This window comes from Hippocampus comes, unplaced genomic scaffold (assembly GCF_001891065.2).
Source record: "Hippocampus comes isolate QL1 unplaced genomic scaffold, H_comes_QL1_v1.1 scaffold151, whole genome shotgun sequence".
NCBI classification, from domain to species: Eukaryota; Metazoa; Chordata; class Actinopteri; order Syngnathiformes; family Syngnathidae; genus Hippocampus; species Hippocampus comes.
This window is the reverse complement of record NW_017805591.1, coordinates 1,109,371-1,131,402: the sequence shown is the minus strand read 5'-3', so window position 1 is coordinate 1,131,402 and position 22,032 is coordinate 1,109,371. Positions and strand designations below refer to the sequence as shown.

Here is a 22,032-nt window from a genome sequence, read left to right as displayed (position 1 = left end):
TTATAATATACTGTGCAATCACATACTAAGAGTTTTTACTCAGTTCAAAATTAAAGTGCAATATTTGCTTTCGCTGCTTGTTACTTCTTGAAGAAAGTGTTGTTTTTGGTTTATACATTTTTGCACTTTATTTTGTTGTTTTTCAATCCAATTATGTTTTAAAAATATTTTATTCGAGTAAATGATCGAAAATTACTGCACTATTATTTGTTTTTCTTTTAAGTAAATTTAGCCTACTTTTGCTAAAAGAGAAAATATGGACTAGTGATAGTGCCTTGAATAATATCGGCTTCTTTCATTCATGTTATGGGTATTTTTATACAAAGGAAATTTTTTTGTGCCTGTTGAAAATTAAAGTTTACTGACATAGCCATAAAAAAATGTTGCTTTATTTATCTGACCGTATTGGAATGTATTTGTTAGGTTTTCAGTCAATTAAATTTGGTTCAATAAACAATATGTGGTTATTTTTAAAATTTTCAATGAACATTCGATCAGTCCGGCCCTCGGCTTGCAGCAAAAATTTTTATCTGGCCCTCCGTCCATTTGGCTTTGACACCCCTGGTCTAGTGCCTCTTCCTTTCCTTCTCAAAAATCATGTCCCCAATCACTATTTCTCACTCTTTTTTTTTCCTAGCCTTTGGTTCAATTTTCACCAGATGGCATGTGAGCACGACACCCCATGGAGTAAATTTACCCGTCATGGCTCTTTCTTTCCCCAGCTCTGAATGTCTCTCTCCGCACATTCGGCACCAGCGAAAGTGACGCCATCCAAATGAACTTGGACAACAGCGATTGTGTCTAAACAAGTCCTTATTCGAGCAAATGCATCACTGAACTGCCCTGTCGAGTGAGTGTTCCAGCCAATTTAGCCCTCAAGTGAGGAATGGATGTAGATGTGCGGGAAGCAAATCGGGGAGCAGGCGGGGGGTGTATGTTGAAGGGAGGCGAGCGAGGCAAGGTGATGGAGGGAGTAATGTGCTGTCGGGGGAAATCTTGGGGGCATGGAGGGGCATGTGACAGAGAAAGAGCGCGATAGAAAGATAGTGTGGCGAGAAAAGTAGGCGGTCTGACAGCTGTCCCCTTGAGGCACTCGGGTCCTTTTCTTTGGTCCTCTGCGATTCTTTCCTCTTGAGCCAAACACAGGACTCGGAATCACATCCGCTGTGAGCATTAGATCCATGCACCTGCCTACCTACTGCCCTCCCCAACTCGCCATCTTTGTACTTTAACTCAAGGTCCCTGGAGGCAAGTGGCCTCTATTCTCCCTCATCTTTCCCAGTTTGTATGTCTCCTTCTCTCGCTAACGCACCTTCGGGCCACGTTGCCTTGAGGATTTGCCCATCAGCTTCTCGTCATCCAGTTCACATTGCTCCAGCAAATCCAAGATGTCCTCCTCCTATACTTCAACACAAATAGAAAAACAAAAACAAAAAACATCAGATGGATGATAACTAAATGAAGAAGCTGAATTTTGTATTACGCAAGAAGAAATATCAGCTATTGAGGAAACGTTTCAAATGTAGTGGAACATACAAAGTCACATGTGATCAATTCAAGCACTGGTAGAGGAGAAAAAAAAAGCCCTAGATGGACATGTAGTGCTCGCTGGCAATGCTGATAGAAGCTAAATGTAGCAAAAGTAGTTCACAACCATGGCCATCTACTCATCCTTTTGCCATTTGGCCATTGATGAAATGCAGGCAAAGGTGACTGTGATGTTATTTCACTATTAGCAGCATGAAAAAGCTCTCATTTGCCACTCACATCGAAATGAAAGAGACTTTACTTCAAATTTAAAATGCACTTTTGGAGGTGTAAAAGGGCCTCTGGTTTGTGCATGTGAAGGGAATTTTTTTCTGAGGGTTTTATTTTCCTCTAATTATTATGTGCGTTCTCACGGGCATCATTTGAAATCAATGTACAATAGATAAACTGCTACTCTTTAGGTAGAGTATGCACACTTCAAATTCCAAAATACAGATGTCAGGTTATTATTGCCAGTATTATTCCACAGAGGAACGACAATGGGTGAACAAAACGGTGAAGCAAAATGCTGCAAGCAGGTAATGCCTAATATGGGATAATATTCCACAATATTTAGCAGTTTTTATTGTCAACATAAAAACACTGTGTACACCCGCACAATCTAAAATTAATTCAAATCATTTTTTTTTTTTTACATAGATGGCCATTTGCAGATCAAAATGGATGCGTTCTGTGCACGTTAGTGTCCAGTTGCAGTGCTCTGCTATTGCAAGGGTAAAAAGTTCACACATTTTATTGTCCGGCGCATTTCTTACACCAGAAGAGCAAAAGTGCAGTCAATTATGTTCGGAGCAAACCTTTTGCTTATTGAGGTTTGTTGAAAGAGCAGTATTTTAGATCGGTTATTGGCAGCTTCTACCGTGACATTCTCTGCCTCTACAACCTGGCCTCCACATTGACACAGGACATTAATTTCTCCATTTATTTCCACTGTAATAAAACTTAGATTACTGCTTGCGGTTGTACGCCAGCCAGTCAAGTTGTGGCTTGCACAGTACATAACATATGTCAAGTCAAGACTTGAAGGGAATTTTTCTAAAAATGTAATACTGTATCACCGTTCTGTTTCTGGCTTATGGTATTGAACACTGGGCACAAAGTTGGTACCTTCTTGAAATACATTACAGTGTCTTTTCTTGTTCTAAATTAAAACATAGAAAAGAAAAATAATAATACTAATAAAAATGAAAAATTACTGAACAATGTAGCCACGGTCATATTGATACTTTCACTCCAAAAATGTAAATCAGTCCACCCTTGAGGGGACAATAGTACTTGATCTAATAAATGGAGATGATTTTGATTTTATATTCAGATGTTTGGCTTTTTTGGTAACATATTCCAGAAGAGTATTAGGGCCACGTGGATTGGCAAAAAAAAAATTACAATTGAATGATTAAAAAAAAAGACACAAAGATTGGCATAATCATCTTAAACTGATTGTACTGATGATGTCTCATGATATTAGACAGGTAAATAACAATGTCATTCTGAAAACGGTGAAGCAGCACTAATAAAGAGGTCACGAAAAAGATAAAAAAAGTGATCTCAAGAAGTCATTAAAAGTGATTTGCTGAATGTTTGCGTCATGATAAGACAGATCTTGTCTTAATTGTAACCTGCGAAAATTCCCATCTCTCACAAGCTGTCCTTCCTAATGGGACAGCCCCGTTGTCACACTGTGACACGATTATCTGACTGCAGCGCCTCATTTGTTCTTCTTGACTCATCTCCATCCTTTCACACTTTGAACAAGATCGCATCTATGTGTGTTGACTAAATGTGCGCATTTCCTCTGCTTGCTCTTGATTGGCATCTGTACAAAAAAAAAAAAGAATCTTCTGAGATTCCGCCTTCAAACACAATAACATTCTAAAATACAACATGTGACAGGCAAGAGGTGGGAGTTTCAACAAAAGCTGCAATCGTTGCACATGACGTCTCTCTCAAGTCTTTTCAGATTACTTTGTGTGGTGTCAGTTCTACTGTCAAAAAAAAAAACTATTCACCATTCACTCTCATCGTTAACTATTAGTTATCAAATTTGAAGCCCTTTCAGTTTTCAGTAAGAGTAACAAAAAGGGGAAATAAAACAGGAAGAAAAAGAAACATGATATGTGGCAAGTGGATTGTGTCTCCTTGACTTTAAAAGCTTGCGTAGGTGCAGACATGCATGGGGATGTAAAGAATTGAAAAAGTGTCAGATAAAAAGAGGCAAAAAAAAACTAATAACTCACAATTTTGGCATTACCCGCACATGACTAGCTTTCCAGCATCCTAAAATAGAAACTCATGGTTTTCTTATCATCTGTGTTTTGCATGTGGAAGCTGCTATTGGTGTTTGTGTGTGTAATCCAAAGTGTACGTGTGCGTGAAATTGTGGATGTGTTGTGATTTGACAGTCAGTCAGCCACCAAGATACGTGCCTTCATTTGTTTCAGAGGATTATTCATTTCCTTCTGAAGCGAGGCAGCTCGCCCAGCGAGGAAGGTCTGAAAGGCGGAAGAGAGCAGGCTTTCATACTTCTCCAACAGCAGCTTGTCGTCTGGGGGGTAAATACGTCTGTTGGCCACAGAGACACATACACAAAGAGAGAGAAGAGCACGGATAGTGAGGGTGGAGCGCAGCAAAAGGGAGAAAGAAGGGTCATCAATGCAAGGCGGATAGGAAGCTGAAAAGCAAAAGAGAACAACTTCTGACACTCTGAGACGGAAAGAGTAGTTCACAAAGGAGAGATGTGGAAGAAGGGGTGACAACAAAGGGTGCGTATACGGAGCGAGGACAAGGAGAGGCTCGCGAGGGCTTATAAAAGACCATGCAGTGTGACCAGAAGAATTTGAGGTTCTGGCTCATCAGGTGAGACAAATGTAAAACATATTAAAACAGACACAAGTAGTGGCAAACAAATACATTCATATCTATTAACACGGTGTCAAATAATGACGCGGGCGAAGAAATGTGAGTAGCACAAAAAAAGCAAACGAGTGAAAACCTTGAGATAAGATATGGTACAAACGTCAGTCATTCTTCACACATATTTTCACTGAGCTATCCGCCAAAGCCTCGAGACTAAACTAACAGCGGCCAGTGTTTGTGTTAGGCCTGAGGGGATTAAAGAAAATGTATAAACCACAGCCCGCTTATCCTGAGACTACATCACCCAACGTTTCCGAAGTCATCAGTTCAGCCATTAGATCAAAACTGTAGCATGGTCAGTGTCAACGTGTCGAGTCAAACTGGACTTGGTCACGGATACAAGAACACTCTCCTGTCTTTCTTTGGCCCAATGTAATCTGAATATAGATTACAAATTAATCTAAATTTGAATACCCCTAAAGTTGTCGTTTAATAAACAACAAAATCGGAAAAATATGCCCCCAAAGTAGCACAAAAACCCAGCCAACGAACCGACAACGCTCATCAAGTCTCACGAGACCCTGGGAAATCACAAAAGACTTGATCTTGTGATACTCTTGTGCCCGCTACAAGGTATAGAGAGGAGAAATATTCATCAAACGGAAAATATAACCACCGCTAATTGCAATGTAGCTCCAGCATCAGGCTGAAAGTGTTACATGTGTCTCTGTCTTGGCTGCTTAATAAAATATGTCTCAGTCAACAGTTAATTGGTGACAGTACAAAGATCTGAAACAGTCCAAGAGCTGCGTCGACTCTTGAAAAAGGGAATTGTTTCTTTTTTATCGAGCCGGAGTTCCATGCCGGCCGTCGGTACAACCTAACACTGAAAGATCGTCATCTGCCTCAGCACCTCGGAATTTTATGCGAGCAAATCTCCTCACTCAATTCTAATCCTTGACAATTTAGAACGTTAAAATGTTTCTTTGAAGCATTGTAGTCAACCTATGAGATGCAAGCCATGTTTAAATATTGTACAAATTCACATATAAACTTCACCGCGATATCTTTTTTTTTTTTCAAGAAGAAAAAAAAAACATGCTGGAAGACTGAAGTGTATATTATTCTTTTAAATCCCATACAGTATTATGAAATCATCTTTTTCGCAGCCCATCAAGGCGACATTTTTGTCCGTTCTTTGTAAATGCACTTAAAAGTGTCTTTCTAGCAGTGAACGTAAATTATAATAGCTGAGCGAAGTCTGTAGTTGTTGGTTCTCTAAAAGCTCCATAAATCATGAGTGAACGGCAAAAGTCCACCACTTGAATAGTGGATGTTAACAGCTGTGTGTTGCACCTTTTTTCCCTGAACATATGGAATTTTCATTATCCCAATGACTCTGCAATACTTTTAATATAAAGGCTGCTGACATTATCCTCTCCCTACAAGCTTCCAATTGGACTAGATGATTCAGACGCCATTTACATCAGACTCTTCATTTCAGCAATAGTGTCTTTCAGGTACCCATCTTACGAGATGTTAAATGGACGATGACACACTCCAGCTGGCTCGTCGGCACCTGATTTAGAACAGACAAATGCAAAGCAATGCAGTCATCAGACTCCAATTTTGTGCCAGGTCACCATTTGAATGCAAAGGAATCCCTCTGTTGATAAATAACTTCATGTGTAAGATCGCAAATAACACACACAAAAAAAAAATACTGGGAAACCTGACCATGATGCATACACTCATATAAACAAAAATAACATCCTTTTCTTTTGGGGAGACATTCTATAAGTTGTTGTGTTTAAATTTATGTCCATTCATCAGGTGCATTAGACAAGTTTGGAAGACGAGAATGGTCCATGAGTTGGGTAAAAAAGCAAATTCTTTCAATGTTGGTACTTCAACTCAGGGCTGATGCGTGTGTGCCACCTAAGATAATGAGCTTGACAGTGTAACTTATCGTGGGCAGCAGACACATTGTCAAATCCTTAACACAAACACAGAGTAGGGATTTTGTTACATTTTAAGTAAATTCATCAAAATCATTATTACTTCAGTAGATACTGCATACTCAGGTTTTTAGGGTTAGTGTTTTTTATACTTATATATTTTTATGTTTACATTTTTCTAATACATAATATTTGCTTTGACTCAAGAGAGGTTGGGTAACACTGGAGTCGAGTATTAAAAATGGGCTTTTTGGCACAGTATACCAGTCACAGTGTGTTTATGCTTTTTTTGCACGGCTCTGTGTGAAGAGCATATTGTTTTTAAAATGTTGACGTGGGGAACAAGGGGACACACACACAAACTTTTTTTGTAGACAGAATTTGCAAACAGCCTGATTGCATTTTGAAACTGGAATATGAACATACACACTGTTTGAGATGCCATCTTGCATTGCAAAAAATTACTTTGTACATGATGGCATACAATAGGATTTACTGTATTTGATGTGTAGTGCGTGTGCATGTGGGGGGGGGGGCACGCGCACGTGTGTTGAGGGGGTGACAGATTTATTTGAGTGCACAATAGTAAGAGTTGGCTGGGGGCCAAATTTGAGAACAGTTACAGAACTATGTAATTTGTCGTGCAACCACTGCACGACAGACAGTTCTTGTTAACATACTGTACCCTTTTTGTGTTGCCTGACTGAGGCGATGTTTGCACTACAAAAGTCTTGAACACAATAGTTCCTTAAGCCCGTACCTCACTGCGGCAAATGCTTGCTTGCATAGCAGTTTGGGTGTCGTCAGGGTTCACAAAAGGTAGCAAATTTGTTGGCTGAGAGTTTTACATGTTGCAAAAACTTTTTCTCGTGCGAATCCAGTCAGAACCATTTGTAAACGGTCCTAAGACGTGTCCCCACAGTTCTTTTTTTTATTCACCACTTGACCAACCGACCACGTGATCATAGTTCCAATATACTGTAGGTCGATGCATTTGTGTGTAGCATTCACACAAGCATTTGCCGCTCAGTTTAATATCAGCAACTCCTCTCCACATTGATCATCATGCCGGGAGAAACAAGGCACAAAGAGGAAGGCAATAAGGCGTATAGCAAGAATATGGTGAAGTAGTTTATAAAAGTGAAATTTGAAGACAAGGACCAGCCTGCACCAGCGTTTAAGTATATCCATATTATCAAAATCCATCTTCGACAGGGGATAGTAAAAAACTGATTGCTGGGGAAGGTTCGCACATTTTTTTGCATTGAGTCCCAAGTCCCAGTCGCAAATGAGTGGCAAATAGTCTGCACAATACTATCCCAGATAGATGCTATCCCAACATCTGTCTTTCGCAAATACTTTCCCAAACTCTAGGCATCACTGTAGCTAATAACACAGGCGACCCCCCTGGTTTTCATCAGAAAAGTTGATAAATTCAATATTTGCACACATTAGCCGCTTAGTGAGATAACACTTTTAGATCTCACGTTTCATGACAATGTAGGAGGAGTCCAGATTTGACTTCAAGCATAAAAAAATTGGGCAACATTTTACTGTCTGTGGAACCAGTGTTGCTTCCTTCATATTCAAAGGAGTCACATAATTCCAGTTTACAATACAATGAAATAGCGTTTCAAACGACAGCCAGAAGTGGTTTTGAGGCCGTCAAACATCACCATCATGAAACAAACTCAAGCTTTCATTTATCTCAAGTGAAAATGTTGCTCACAGAACACTTTATGTAAAAGAAAGACAGAAGCAGAAAGGCTTTCCAAGCACCCAAGCTGTACATCAGAACTTGATGTTTAGTCACGTTGAGCGGGGGATCTGATGCGTTTGTAAGGTAACTCTGTCGAGATGGCACGCTGTCTTCCAAGGTCCACAGAGATAGCAGAGAGTACAGTATAATACAAGTGCGGGGGCGAAACGATGAATTGCAGCAAGAAGGTAGAACACACATATTGAGTCCTATTTCGTGCTGCACAGGAAAGAAACTTGCCGTAAATGTCGTCCTTTCTTTTTTCTACTCTATATAATGTTGACTTGTACAAATGATCATTCATGTATCACCGTGCCTGTTTAGTCGCTCTGGCGCGGCGTGATTTCTCCTTGGAGACATCAAAGAAATCCGAAGGCCCCATAATTGCAAGTGGAGCAGACATAAGTATTATGGGTGATGCTTCTGGAGGCAAAAGTCCTTGACAGTTTGCCTATTTCTTACCTGTAGTTGCCCAGATGTTGTTTTTCATGCGCCTCCCTGCAAATCTGCTTGCGGACCTGCGCCAATCGTTCTTTCTAGGAGAGGAAAAAAGCCAAAAAGATTCATTCATTCAGGTGGGATTCTGCCTCATAGTATAAGTCACTTAAAATGCCTACTTGCGACTGATAGCTTTTAATATAGGTATTAGTCGGAAGGGAGGAGAGGCTCGCGCCAGTAACAGTGAGAACTAAGTGACATGTACATTCAACAGGGCGACACCTGAATGTGCACTTCAAACTTCATGCAGCTTTTTAAATATAGGATACCCTTTCGTACTACACACTGATTACTGTGGCTCATTCAAATGCAAATCAAAGAGGGTGCGAGGCGTGAAGTAATTGTAGCTCATCTATATGAGAAAAACTCCCTGACTGAAATATAGTTTAAATGTAGTACACTTGTCTTGGAAAAGTTAGGCTTTAAGTGTAGACGAAAATGATGTGTTTGTGAAAAGTTCGTAGGTTCGAGCAACTTTGGAATACTTAGTGGCTTTGAGTGAACAATCTACATTTGAAGCTTTTGAAACTTGCTTGACCACAGTTGATGTTCCACATGAGTATGTAGCCAATAAAGTGGAGAAAAGCATGCGAGGTGGTTTACGAGAATTTTCATATTTCAAACCCAAACTGAGAACTGTCCGTTCCAATATCAGCCGTACTATCAACCAGCACACTATGCTGAGATCTTGCGGTGTCGATTTTGTTTAGTGTGAGAGGAGACGAGAGCTGCTTTAACAGTTCAAAACACCTCCTCGCAGCACACTGAGCATCTGACAGTTCCTGTCCAAGAAGAACATCGCAGAGATGGAGCAAGCGCCCCAACCACCCAACCTGGTATCATTTTTTTCCCTCTTTCCCAAGTTAAAGCGGATCATCACAGGGACCCGTTTTGAAAACATGCATGACATCAAAATAGCCGTGATGACGGAGCTCTGAAAGATCGCACAAACTCCTTTCATGAGTGCACGAAGGCCTGGCAGAGAAGGCTGGGAAAGTGCCTTAGACTACAGGGGGATTACTTCAACATGGAAAACCTGAAGCACATTCTTTTGTGACACCAGTCCTGTAACTTTTCTGGAAGAACCTTGTAATTGTCTGCTTGCCAAATCAAAAACTAAATTTAAATGAAGTGTTGTCTTTATAACTCACAAGCTCTTCTCGCCTTCGCTCCAGGGTGTGACGCTGTCGCTCCCAGTCTGATGAGGCAGCCGAAAGTTTCTTTATGGAGCCGTGCCCATAGAGTCGCCTCTGGGCCTCGGCTTTTTGCTGTGCCAGGTTACGTTTCTTATCGCTGGCTCTACATTGACACAAATAAATACAAACTCAATGTAATGTTGACTTTTAAAAAAAAAAAAAGGCACCGACACAGACACCACCAGTGCAGACAATCCACTGCCAAAGTAAACTGTATGTCCAAAAACACAGTGGAAGGCCAAATTAAATCCACTCAAATAATGACTCTTATTACTCTTCTTACATATGGTCCTCTTGCTGTGACACCATAAAGCTAGACAAAACTCACGCAAATTAGCACATACAGAGTTAATCATTAGATCCACGCTCGTCGGGTATGTCCGGGGTCGATTTTATGATATTTTGCATGACTCCACACGTGACAGCATTTTCAAAACCCTCATTTGCCTTGTTATGGTAATGCAATTGAGATGCTCGAAACCAAAAATAACTCCGTGCCATATATCGAACGCTGCAATCAAATATGTCGCAGAGACACAAACAAACCCACTAACAGAAGATGAACATGAGCAGACTTCTAATACAAGTAGGCCGTTGCTTGTCTGGAGAAAGGGCAATTCATTTTAGTCAATCGCTGGCCCTTCAAATTGGATATTGAGTGCCGTTAGGGTGGGGACAGAGGTTTATCAATGACCATGCCCGGCCGGGTCTGAATTGATCCCACGTTAATACAGTTGGTGTTGCGAGCGGACTCGGGGACCACAAGCCCTCCTTTGGGAGAAGTGAAGCCTTTACGATATAAGGGAGGATCGAGCGAGCGAGGGAGAATAGAACAAAGAACATGGTCACTTCAGCATGAACATGAAGAAGAGCCCTTTCACCACCACCACCACATTTATTGCGTCCTGCAATTCATTTGTCATGAAATAATCAAAATAATCTGTGTTAAATCTGTACTGTAAGAACAGCGGCAACGTCAATCATGAGATTTTGCTTTTGAGACCTTTTTGACGAGACATTTCTTTTGACCTGCTGAGCCAATGGGAGAAAGTGATTTTTTTTTTTTTCATCCTGTGGGATTTTTGCAAAGCTCACTAAAGCTGACCCTACTAGATCTATTCCGCATGCAATTAATTAATTGTGTTTGTGTGTGACTTTGGAGCTGGAGAAAGTCAAGTGTGCAAAGATCAATTTGTGGGCAAGTTCATGACCAGAACAATAGAAGGGAACTTCCTCAATTGAGAATGGGGAAAATAATCAAACAATTTAACAATTGTTATTCTTAAACATTGGAACGTGGAATGGGAGAAAAGCAGCCTGGTGCTGCATGTGGTTAGCACATTCTGGGTTTGAATCACAGCTTGGACTTTTTTGTGTCTCCCTATGCCCATGTGAGCTTATGTCCGGGTACTTTGGTTTTCTCACACATTCCAAAAATTAAATAAAGACTCCAAGTTATCCATCATTGTGAATGTAAGTTGAAAAGATTCCCACCCCACAGTGACAATACAGTATCAAGCTTTCAAAAACATTAAGGTGAACAACAAACATTGAAGCATGCACAATCTAAATGAGTGTACAAATGCGGGGGGGGTCATATTAAGTTTTTACTCAGTATGAAGAGAGCATACTAGTGCAAACTGTAAACAAATGCACACTGTTTAGAAGCACTCAAGGAACACAAAATCAAAGGCACAACTTTGTATCCTGGCACTTATCATTCATTGTTCTCACCCGAGGTATAAATACAATAAATAATGTCACTTTTGTCTCGAGCTGAAAGCACCCCAAATTTCCAGGATGATATTATCTCTGTGTGATTAGTGTGAGCGAGTTGAACCGTATTGTACACGAACGTCAGAGCAAATTGTTTCGTGAAATAAAGAACACCAGACAATTGAACCTCGCCCCCAAAGAAAGATTGGAAGTTTGCTTTACACTTGAAGCATAACGGATCTCTAAATTGAACTCAAGAACATTACCTAATGTTGAGCAGTTTCAGAGCGTTGAGCAAAACTCCTCTCTTGACATCAAAATCGATCTTCTGATCTGTTCCAAAGCTTGGAGCTCGATTGATCTGTGAGAGAGAGGAGCAGTCAATATATATCATCTACTTATGTCATCCAGGTCATGGTAATCGTCACCTATTGCTTTTTCTCAAATTAAAGAGGCAGACGTTGTAGCCAATAGCAAATGGCAGTGATGAAAAGAAAAAACTTTTCTGGTCAAAGTAAAACAAGAGAAAAATGGATGGGATAAGTACAGTGCATTGAAAAAGTATACATACCCCTTGAACTTTTCCCCATTTTCCACCTTATAACTAAAATCTTCAATTTTGGAGGTGCGGTTGTGGGGGGATTTTAGGTGATGGACTAAAACAAACTAGCACAATTGTGAAGTGGAGCAGAAATTATGTTTTTCAGAATTTTCAGCAAATAAAAGGAGACAGTTTTGCCCATTCTTCACTGGGTCCCAGTACAATTAAAAGTTCATTTTAAGATATTTCGCTTTGTTTTCAAATCTTTAAATGGTCTCACCCCGGCTTACCTCTCTGAGCTCATCCACCCCAACACACCTGGCTAGTGCCTCAGGTCTGCGGACCGGACGCTACTGGAGGTGCCGAGGACTAAATGGAGCTTCAGAGGGGATCGAGCCGTTTCTGTTGCCAGTCCTTCCCTCTGGAAGGACCTTCCCTTAAATGTTAGACACGCTCCCTCTCTCTCCATTTTTAAAACTCATTTGACGACGCATCTTTATTCTTTAGCTTTCGACCCAACAAGACTGAGATTGTTTTCTGCTGTCTACTTTGTTCGTATCATCAACTTGTGTTTCAATGTTTTATTTTCACAGTCATCGTAGTTAGATTATCGTTATTTTATGTTATATGGAGCTGCAGCTGTTGTGAAATGTGATATATAAATAAAGTTGTATCATATTCAGTCAAGAGTTGTCTCAGAGCCAATTGAACAACCCAAACAGAATAAGATCCAAGACCCCAATTAGATAGCAGTAGGTGCGTATCGACCAATTGTCATTCATTCGAGAGAGTAAGTCGTGACTTCCCGCGAGTACGAAAGCTTTGTGTTCAATTAAACAGGCACAGATTTCACACTGTTTGTGAATAAACTGAGGCGAGATCATAATTACTTCAGTATTCATATTTTTGTGACACTTTTTTTGCCAGTGTGCCATGAGATTTTTCTCATGTAAAATGAACGCCTTGTCTCAATAGAAGGTTGGCAGACACTGCAATAGCCAACGGGTTATTTGTGGAATGAAAGGCCAAATCACTCAGGGAGAAAAAATACATCTTTTCAAATATATTTCAAAACGGTCCAGTGCAATGTCACAAAGTGGATCGGGTGTAATATGAAACACAATACTGTAATGTCTGACATTCACTTCCTTTTCCAAGGAGATAAAAATGAAGGCATTAAAACGGCAGCAAGGTCATTGTCTTCTTTGTGTTATGAGTTGGTTGCATTTGGAGGTCTTTATATTTGGTCACTGTAGTGCTTCACATGCCTGTGCAGGCAGCGTTGCTTCAGTTGCCCATCATTGATGGTGTGAATGTGAGTGTGTTTCTTCAAATATCCATTGAGATTGCTTTTTGAGCCCGTGACCCTGAACATGATAAGCGGTACTGAATATGAATGGAGGAATGGTCTTGATATTTATGATTGCTTTAAGGCAGAATAAGGGTTTTTGTTTTTTTTTTTTTTTTTAATATTCCTGGCTCCTCCAACAGTTATCAATTTACTGTCAAGCAATTTAACAAGTTAATAATAACAACAACAATTAATTCTGAGAGGTAAAGCGGTTCAGCATATGGATGAACGATTAACAAAGAATAATATAAAATATTCTTATTGTTATTAGATGAAGGCAAAGGCATTCAAAGCCTATTAATAGCTACATTCGAATGAACTGTCACTCACTTGAAAGTCAAAATCACATCATGCTTGATGATGTTTTAAATTTTGTTGAAATAAACATTGATCATTTTAGGATGCTAAGTAAAAAAAATATGTGTATTGTAGCATCGGGGTTGGATGTGTACAGGTGCTCAGTGAAGGTAGGAAAGTATAAAGAACTTGAATGTAAGGGAGAGAAAAGTATTTGGTTATTAACCTGCTTGCCTATTCTTGAGTTGAGATGCTGAATGTTTATGACGTGTTAAGCACAGCAAGGTGGATAGATTGAGGAAGATGTGTTGAAAATTTTTAGAATGTAATTCTGAAACAATAAAAAAAAAAAACTGTCTCATCAAATCGGATTCAAGTTGAAAGAAATTTAGTCAGGTAGTCTGGTCAATATTTTCATCAGGGGTTTAAGAAAAAGAAGTATGAAAACAACATTCGATCGTTTGGCACCATATAGATTTTTGAGCAAGAGCCCCTTTACAGAGATGTGCAAAGTCCCAGGCACTCAGGAACGCCATCCCTATTTCTTCCTCCTCTGAATGAGTCTTTACTAATCCTCACACAAAGGTGCTTACTGTGCTGTGACAGATTGGGGAACAAAGCTGTAAAATGATATTTCACAAGCATATCCAAGCTTCCAGGACCTGACCGAGCCAGGTTGTTGACCGTCTTTCCAACAGTGGGGCAGGTTGCTTAAAAACAAGAGAGGAGCCAGCACAAAAGCAAAGTGAACTGAAATTGTCAAACTGCCCTCTCGACCAACAGCAAATTGTCTCTTCGATCACACTCTACTGTCTAATACCTTGTTTTATTTTTTTGAATTGTGAAAAATTGTAAAGACTAATAATAATTGTAAACTTCCATTAGGGGTCAGTGTAGCATGTTTGCGGCAGTGTGCCTTTAGACACTCTGCAGCCATAAAGAAATGTTACTTGTATTTGACAACAGAAATGGAATGATTGAAATGAAGTGACATTTAATGTTGCTGTCATTGGTTGAGTTCACTGGAAGGTTACAGAGGATGAGTATAAGCGCATAGTCGCATATGCTTTTTCTATACAGCAAATATTAAGTAGAAAGAGGGCTGGATGCTATGAATAGCCTCAGCACAAAAAGGAGAAAAAAACGCTTTCCATTGGTTCCACTCAATACAAAACAATCAACAATTGACATTGTATTCTTTTGTACACAGAGGAGAGACCCACATTTGGACCTGCGGTACCTTACTAAAGGAGAGGAAAACCAAAGTTATGTTTCTATTTAAGCTCTCGCGGAAATGAGAGAAAGAATGAAAAGGAATAAGGCTTTAAAGTGCCTATAGGAAACTTCATTTCTTAGTTTGATTTGTAGTGTCAAGCTGTCAAGGTAGACTGGCATGGCAGCACTTCCTGTGCCTTTCTTTGCTTTCGCGCAGTCTTACTCTCAGCCTACCTACCGCACTTGGTTAGTTTCACCACCCTCTTTCCTACTTACTGTCTTTCAGACCATTTTCTGCCCACTGTCTGGTCGCTACCTTATTCATCTCTCCTTCTGTATTCCTCCGTTTCAGTTCCCTGGCAGAGGAAGTCTGGCCAGTCTGGTTCTAATGAACCCCTGCTGGCTCCCAAAGCCCCCACTCTGATTTCCTTAAGTGACTCTGGCAGGATCTTAAAGGAGCCCTTGGTTGCTCCAAGACGCATTCAATAAAAATGTCAGATGAAAAGATTAGACGCTCTTTTTACTCCAGCTCTGATTCCTTTTAGCATCGGCATGGCATCCATGTAACCCAAATATCACTTATGTAGTCGAACAGCAGCGTAAGCATGCAGGGAAGTAGGTATCACGTCAGTAACTTTTCACAGGACAGCTTTATCCTTATGATCACTCAATTATTCATGACAAGATCAGAGGCCGAGCAGCAAATTCTCTATATTATATATGTTTTTCATTCTGCACCCCGAGAATAATGATCTTGGGGATCTTTACCTCCATTTTATTGCACATGTAACTTTTAAGTCTATGTAATCACCACATGATATATTTCCAAGTACTTTCCACAAAACCCTACCCCATTTTCCTTTATTTCTCACTGAACAGTACATGAATCTTTTTGACCCAATAAAAAAAACACCACCTGCGCCACAACTTAGACCTGCTTCCGGCAAAAGTTGAGTCTATATTCAGCCACCAAATTGTCAGATGCACTGGGTATGTGCAAAAGAGAACGCTCGTGGTCCGCCGGATGCCCAGCATGGCACAGCGCAGTCTTCCAAATTCCCAAACACGGCTTGCACCGGCACGAAAAGCAAGATGTGTCCATTTTTATGCCCGAATGCATATGCGCTATCGAAGAAAATAGAGCCCTGAGTGTCATTGAAATACATGTCTATATTCTTAGTCCCATCTAAATGTTCCCTGTTTTTAATTGCTATTTCAAACTTTGGGGTAATAAATGCATTCATAATTTACCTGAGTAACTCTTATCAGTGATAATCTGACTTTGCCCTTGAAAATAAAACTCTATTTGACACGGATTTACTGTCTGTGCCCTATAACATGGCCATGGTGTTGGCCAAACACCAATCACCTGCCTTCTTTTCCGAAGCAAATCACCATCCATTCTATGTCTGGAGAAGTCGTCTAACAAGTGCAAGGTCTCCTCTTGATTAATCAGTTCAGTATAATTCCTCCCTCCTATTATTCTAAGCAGTGTGTAAACAACCGCTGCTTTGACAAGGCTCTGCCATGCACAATGGAGGGTATCGGCACAGTCCAAACCGCTGCCAGAATGAAGGGTTTGTTACAGAGCAATTGTAGAGAGAACAAGGGAGCAAGAGAGTGATTGAGCAGAGGAGCGACTACTCAACAGACAGACAAACAGATAAACATACAGACGGCCAGTTACAGTGGGCATTATAAGTCGACACACCCCTGTGGAGATGCCAGCTTTTTGCAATACGTATAAAAAAACTGATCAAGATAAATCATTTTAAAATGTGTGCACCACCCTCTTATACCTGTGAATACAGCTGTGTTCAGAGTGAACCAATCTCATTCAAACTCATGTTAAGTGAGAGTCAGCTTACACTTGACGCGATTTCAAGTGCCCCTGGTTAACTCCAAATAAAGTTTGGTTACATCAGACTGTAACACATTTTCCCACATGCTTGGGAGATTTTGATATGGTCTCATACGAATCAGAGTTAGCGCAAAACCCTCAGGCCTTTGCTAGAAAGCAAAAAAAAAAAAAAGTCAAGAAAAGTCTGTGAGAACATCTGAACTTATTTACTTAATCAGAAGCACAGTAAAGGGTGGCAGGTGTGCTGACTCCAGCATAACATAAGTTTGAATGTAAACAAAGCCAAAATCTTGCAAATAAGAGGGTGTGTACACTTTTGCAACCATTATCTCAGTTCTTTATTATTACTTTAAGATTTTTTTGAGCTGAGTTATTACAAGTTACAATTCAAATTTGTGCTCACATTAAAGCTTGAAAAAGATATGAAATGGTTTAACTGGTGCTATTTTTTTCCACAAGGGAAAGGAGTAAGGGGTAGGACTAGATAAGTTGTATACTTCTTCCTACTCCTTTGAACATATAACGGTGATGATGTTTGTTTTATTTATTTTTTATTTTTATTTTTCCTTTGTAATTTTGCTTGCCTTTTGTCAATTATTGTTGTATTTTATGTTCAATAAACAATAAACAACAACAACAATCACAAAAACATTTGAACACGGGTGTGTAGACTTTTCATGTCCCTTAAATTGTGGTCTTGTTCCAGCCATCGCAGTTGTGTTCTTTCTTTCTGTAGGACTTTTAAGGCTGACAAAGGCCAAGCAACTTATCTGCTGGTAAAGGTCCTGTGAGTACACAAGTTGATGCTTAACTTTATCATCTATCTTATATTTTAAAAGTAAGCGCCCACAATGGTGAGATATATTGATAAGATATATCAAGATGGTAATATTTAGTTAGAGTTGGGACAAAATATATGTTTCTTCTAAACATCCAATACATTCACAAACAACAACTTTCTGACTACTGTTTGCATGCAGTATTTATCTTCTGCCTCAATGACATGCACATAGTCATACTGTCAGTGGCGTTACCACGCATGATGATTAATGACTAAATGCTGAGGTGTGTTTTCACGTGCTCCATATATAAGGCATGCGCAGCCCTAATTTGATACTTATTCTATGAAATAGTCATTTTCGAGGAAAATGGATGTGGATAGACGCAGACAGTTCCATATATCATTCTAATTATTCCTTAATAAACCCCTTTATGAGCCAAAGCGTGGCTTGTAAGTATCTACTGCCACCTAGAGCTTACAGGGAAAAAGACAAAGCCCCTCAGAGCCTGGAACAAAATCAATGAGCATTTAAATAAGAATGAACCCCACTAAGTGCAGCAGATTAATCAAACGCAGAAGGAAAATTTAAAAAAAGGCAGGGGGATTAAAGCAAGAAATTTAAGAATACAAAATGGTATGTGTTCGCTGTCATTTTTCACCCCTAGATTACAGTACATTGAATGAGGAGAGCTTACAGTAAATAGTGTAAGTAGCATTTAACTCAGAATCACTGTGGAGGACATTGGAGGGGTTAGAAAATATAAAGGCTGCCAAAGCTCTAAATCTTCCTTGCAAAATGTCAGTGCTATGCTAACAACTGCTGTTCAGATTTACAGCTGGAGGAATACAAACCTTTAACCTCACAGAGGATTCACCGCACAGACCAAAGAATGTTTGATTCACATGGCCACAAATGTTAGAGAGACACTATTTATTCTGTACGGGAAGTTAACTCGTACACAGCAGTTGCATTTCATTTGCGGTGCATGTTTGTATGTGTTGGGAGGTGGAGGAGAATAAAACATCCATGTGTGGGTTTCTGTGTGTATACGTGAGTATTGTGGCATCTGTTTACACTTGCCATTGCAGATTAGTCCACACAAACAGGGCACGTACATTTGCACTCAAAAGTAAAGGAAGTCTGGATTATGTTGGCTCGGAGGGATAGACAGTGAAACCAAACTCATCTTGAAGCAATCGGGTGTAGCGCACAAAAAGAGAGGAAACTTGCAGGAAGGGAGGGAGGGGTTGAAGTATCACAGCCTTCAGGGAAGCGATCCAGCTGCAGTCCGTCGGTCTGTTGTCGTTATGCCAATTCACACACAACCGCATAGACACACTCACACTGAGACACAAACATCCCATGCCACGCTTGACCTAACTAACCATGCCCGCCTCATTAGTTGCCGATCACTCTGCACAACCCTTCTCGAGCAGCAGGGGGGATAGAAAATGGGAAGGAATGGATGGCGAGATGTAATCACAACCATCAATAATCATGCTTGCCTGCACTGCAGCGTGTACTGGCATCTCTTGGGTTCCAGTGACGATAATGAGGCCGGACCTCAATCTATTTGTCTTTTGTGGAGGTTCGTGGACACCTTGCAAAAATGATAAATGATAGCTTATTTTGTGTTTATTCACGCCATGCATACTGTTTTACCAGCCCGCTTCAAAAATAAGGAGACACAAACTTAACCGGAGACCGTTTTGCACATATGCCGCTGGCCCTAGATTTCATTCATATGACTCTGAATTTTTAGATGGCTTACAGGTGATGATTCTTTTGAGTTACAATCTGACAATTAACATTGAGTGTGTCCTCAATTTTCCAACAGCTTTCAAACTGGTATACGCTACCGCATAATTGAGTTACCGGTAATGTAAACTACGGCATGGCGAGTGAGGATTGAAGCCTGAATTGGATGACAGGGGGTACAATGCGTCTATATTGAGAGATAAGGTACAAGTGTGTGTGCTCGTGGGTTGCAATTAAATAAGTTTAATGAAATGTTTCCGTGATGCAAGGCATGCTGTCTGGGCAGCTTTAATGGAAGTGTCTCGTTTGGGTGAGGGACTGTTGTGTCCACAAATGTGACCAATTTCTTCATCACATAATTAATCATTGTACAATTGTGGTGTGGAAGAACTTTTTTGTGATGAGCTACAACAGACATTGTGAGCCAGGTGATCTCTGTGTCCTTGCCTGTTGATCGCAAAAATGGGATTGAGCAGGAGTTATTATGCACAAACGTTATCCGTGTTAACCAGTATACTACCAAGTTACAAAAACGCCTGGCTCTCTCCCTTTTCTCCGTATCTCTCGCTCTCCAATTGTTGACCTTAATTGAAGAGCCATTACTCTTGCCTGTAATTGTTTTCCCTGTGAAGATATTTAGCTGGTATGCATTTGTCATAGTCTTCAGCCAGTTTACATATTTTATTCAGATATTTGTATCTTCAGCTTTCTGAGGCAAAACTCTCAAAATATGAGACCTCCAAAAATTGCTGCTCTTGGTCTGTCTTTCATGAGAGCATGTGAGAGGAAGACATGTTCATTTTCAATCACCGGCCTTCTACAAATTCTTAGAAAATGTCATGATTTAAGCATCAATGCAACGGAAAGGGCTAATTTAATTTGACACCATCTTATATTTGATCCTATCGAGCACTTGGGTATCCGCCTGGCTTTGAGTTTACACAGATTGGAGTTCCATTTCCTGTCTGCAAGTCTGCATGTCCAACAACCAACGTGGACATTTGAAGGAGTAAGAGAGGATGTCAGTGTCAGAATGGCACACTGGGTAAAGCAGAAACCAGGCATGGCGTGGTTAATTCACAATGACACCAACAGTGAAACCTGAGCGGTTACATCTACTAATTAAGAACAAACTTGGGGAGACGAGATCGTGTTTCAATTCCTGACACGACTCTGACCATTTTGGAAGTAAAGAAAAGTTGCAAATTAGATATCGCGAAATGGTTTGAAATAGATTTAATTAACCTCAAACTGTAGCGAAGTAATGTTTCAATAAATTAAATTCAAGCTTGAGGGCTTGCCAAAGGGCACAGTTTTCAGAAAGCCTGTCCTTGCTGCGTTTCATGTCCCTACTGAATAACAAATGCACATCAACAGGCTACAGATGTAATAAAGTTATTTTCAGACTTGACAGCCTGCGCAGAGAGCATTTAAGAAAGGCTCTTGATTCCAACAACTGTCCCCTGACTAATCATGTTGAGTTTTGGCAATAACTGACTGTTGCTGTAAATGTTGCATGAAAGAGGCAGTAGGTGTATGCGTGAAGGATGTTAATTGATGAACGTTATAGAGAGCTGCTCGTCGCACAGGGGGGATCATTACTGCTGGAGTGGAACAACCGCAATCATGGCTCTGTACCATGTGTCACACGCACTCAACATGCGCACACACACACACGCACACACACACAAACTGAAACAGAAGTAGCACTCCTCCTCTGTGTCCTTTGTCACGTGATACAGGTGCAGAATCGCAAAGCAAAAAAGCCAGGTAACTAAATGAAGAATCCCAAACATCGACTGCAAATATCAGTCCTTCTACCATTTCAAAGTAGAAAGAGCCACGCAGAAAAGCAAATTATAACATCTAAGAATTAAGTAAGACAGTCAAACTGCAACGAATGTTCAATATTACATCACAAAATATGTTGGGCCATAAACCAGTCATGTTTTTAACTAGTAGCTAATGGTTATTGTATGGCAGGTCTCTAAAGAGAAAGACATTGTGTGCTGATTTTTACTGTCACTCATAAAAACCTGATGTAGAATTGCAAGATTACTCTTTCAGTATCACATTTTTACATGAAAATTAAAGGAATAAATTGTCAGATTTTTACTTCCATTCTTGTAATATTATGACTCGTAATTTTGACTTTATTGTGTCTTTAGTCTTCAAATATTTTTTATCCAGTGTGGCCATAGTCTGGTACGACTATACTTCGTACAATCATGTGTACATATCAGTACTGCATCTCAACTGTCCTTTTAGGCAGTGTAATGGCAACAACCTGGCAAAAATCTCCGGAGCATTCGCCTCTTTGGTCCATTTTGGGGGAGCAGAGAATGGAAGAAGGGAGATGGTGGGGGGAGTTGCTCAGTCTGGTTTTAGGATTTAGGTCAGGCTTTAACTGACTGGGTGACATGACAATGGTCAGCCGCAAATCCTGGCGTGGACTCTAAATTGAAGCCCACTCTGCAATGAGTGACACTTGAGACATTGACATTGAATTAAGGGCCTTTTGTGCTATCCTGACCTATATATTGTTTTTGTGTGTGTGTGTGTGTGCGTGTGTGTGTACATTCCATGCACATACTGTATTCCTCTACCTACGTTTTATGTGGGTGTGAGTGTGTGCATGCATGTAATTGAGTCTCGGACTGCTTAAACAGTCCTCTGAATGTACAATAACATATATA

The 22,032-nt window shown here is 40.2% G+C and overlaps 2 protein-coding genes across 11 annotated transcripts in view; one reads left to right on the top strand and one right to left on the bottom strand.

Annotated features, from left to right (window-relative positions):
• Positions 1-22,032, top strand: part of prkacba (protein kinase, cAMP-dependent, catalytic, beta a) — an 86,140-nt gene that overhangs the window by 23,503 nt on the left and 40,605 nt on the right. The window lies entirely within an intron of this gene.
• The window catches only part of ttll7 (tubulin tyrosine ligase-like family, member 7), a 64,637-nt gene that overhangs the window by 18,738 nt on the left and 23,867 nt on the right, over positions 1-22,032 (bottom strand). For all 10 annotated transcript variants that reach the window (XM_019880213.1, XM_019880219.1, XM_019880215.1 and 7 more), the window contains 5 exons: positions 11,798-11,892; positions 9,771-9,918; positions 8,584-8,657; positions 3,975-4,110; positions 1,313-1,399 (listed from right to left, as the gene is read on the bottom strand). In XM_019880213.1, the coding sequence (XP_019735772.1) occupies positions 1,313-1,399; positions 3,975-4,110; positions 8,584-8,657; positions 9,771-9,918; positions 11,798-11,892 (540 nt within the window). The remainder of the gene's footprint in view (positions 1-1,312; positions 1,400-3,974; positions 4,111-8,583; positions 8,658-9,770; positions 9,919-11,797; positions 11,893-22,032) is intronic.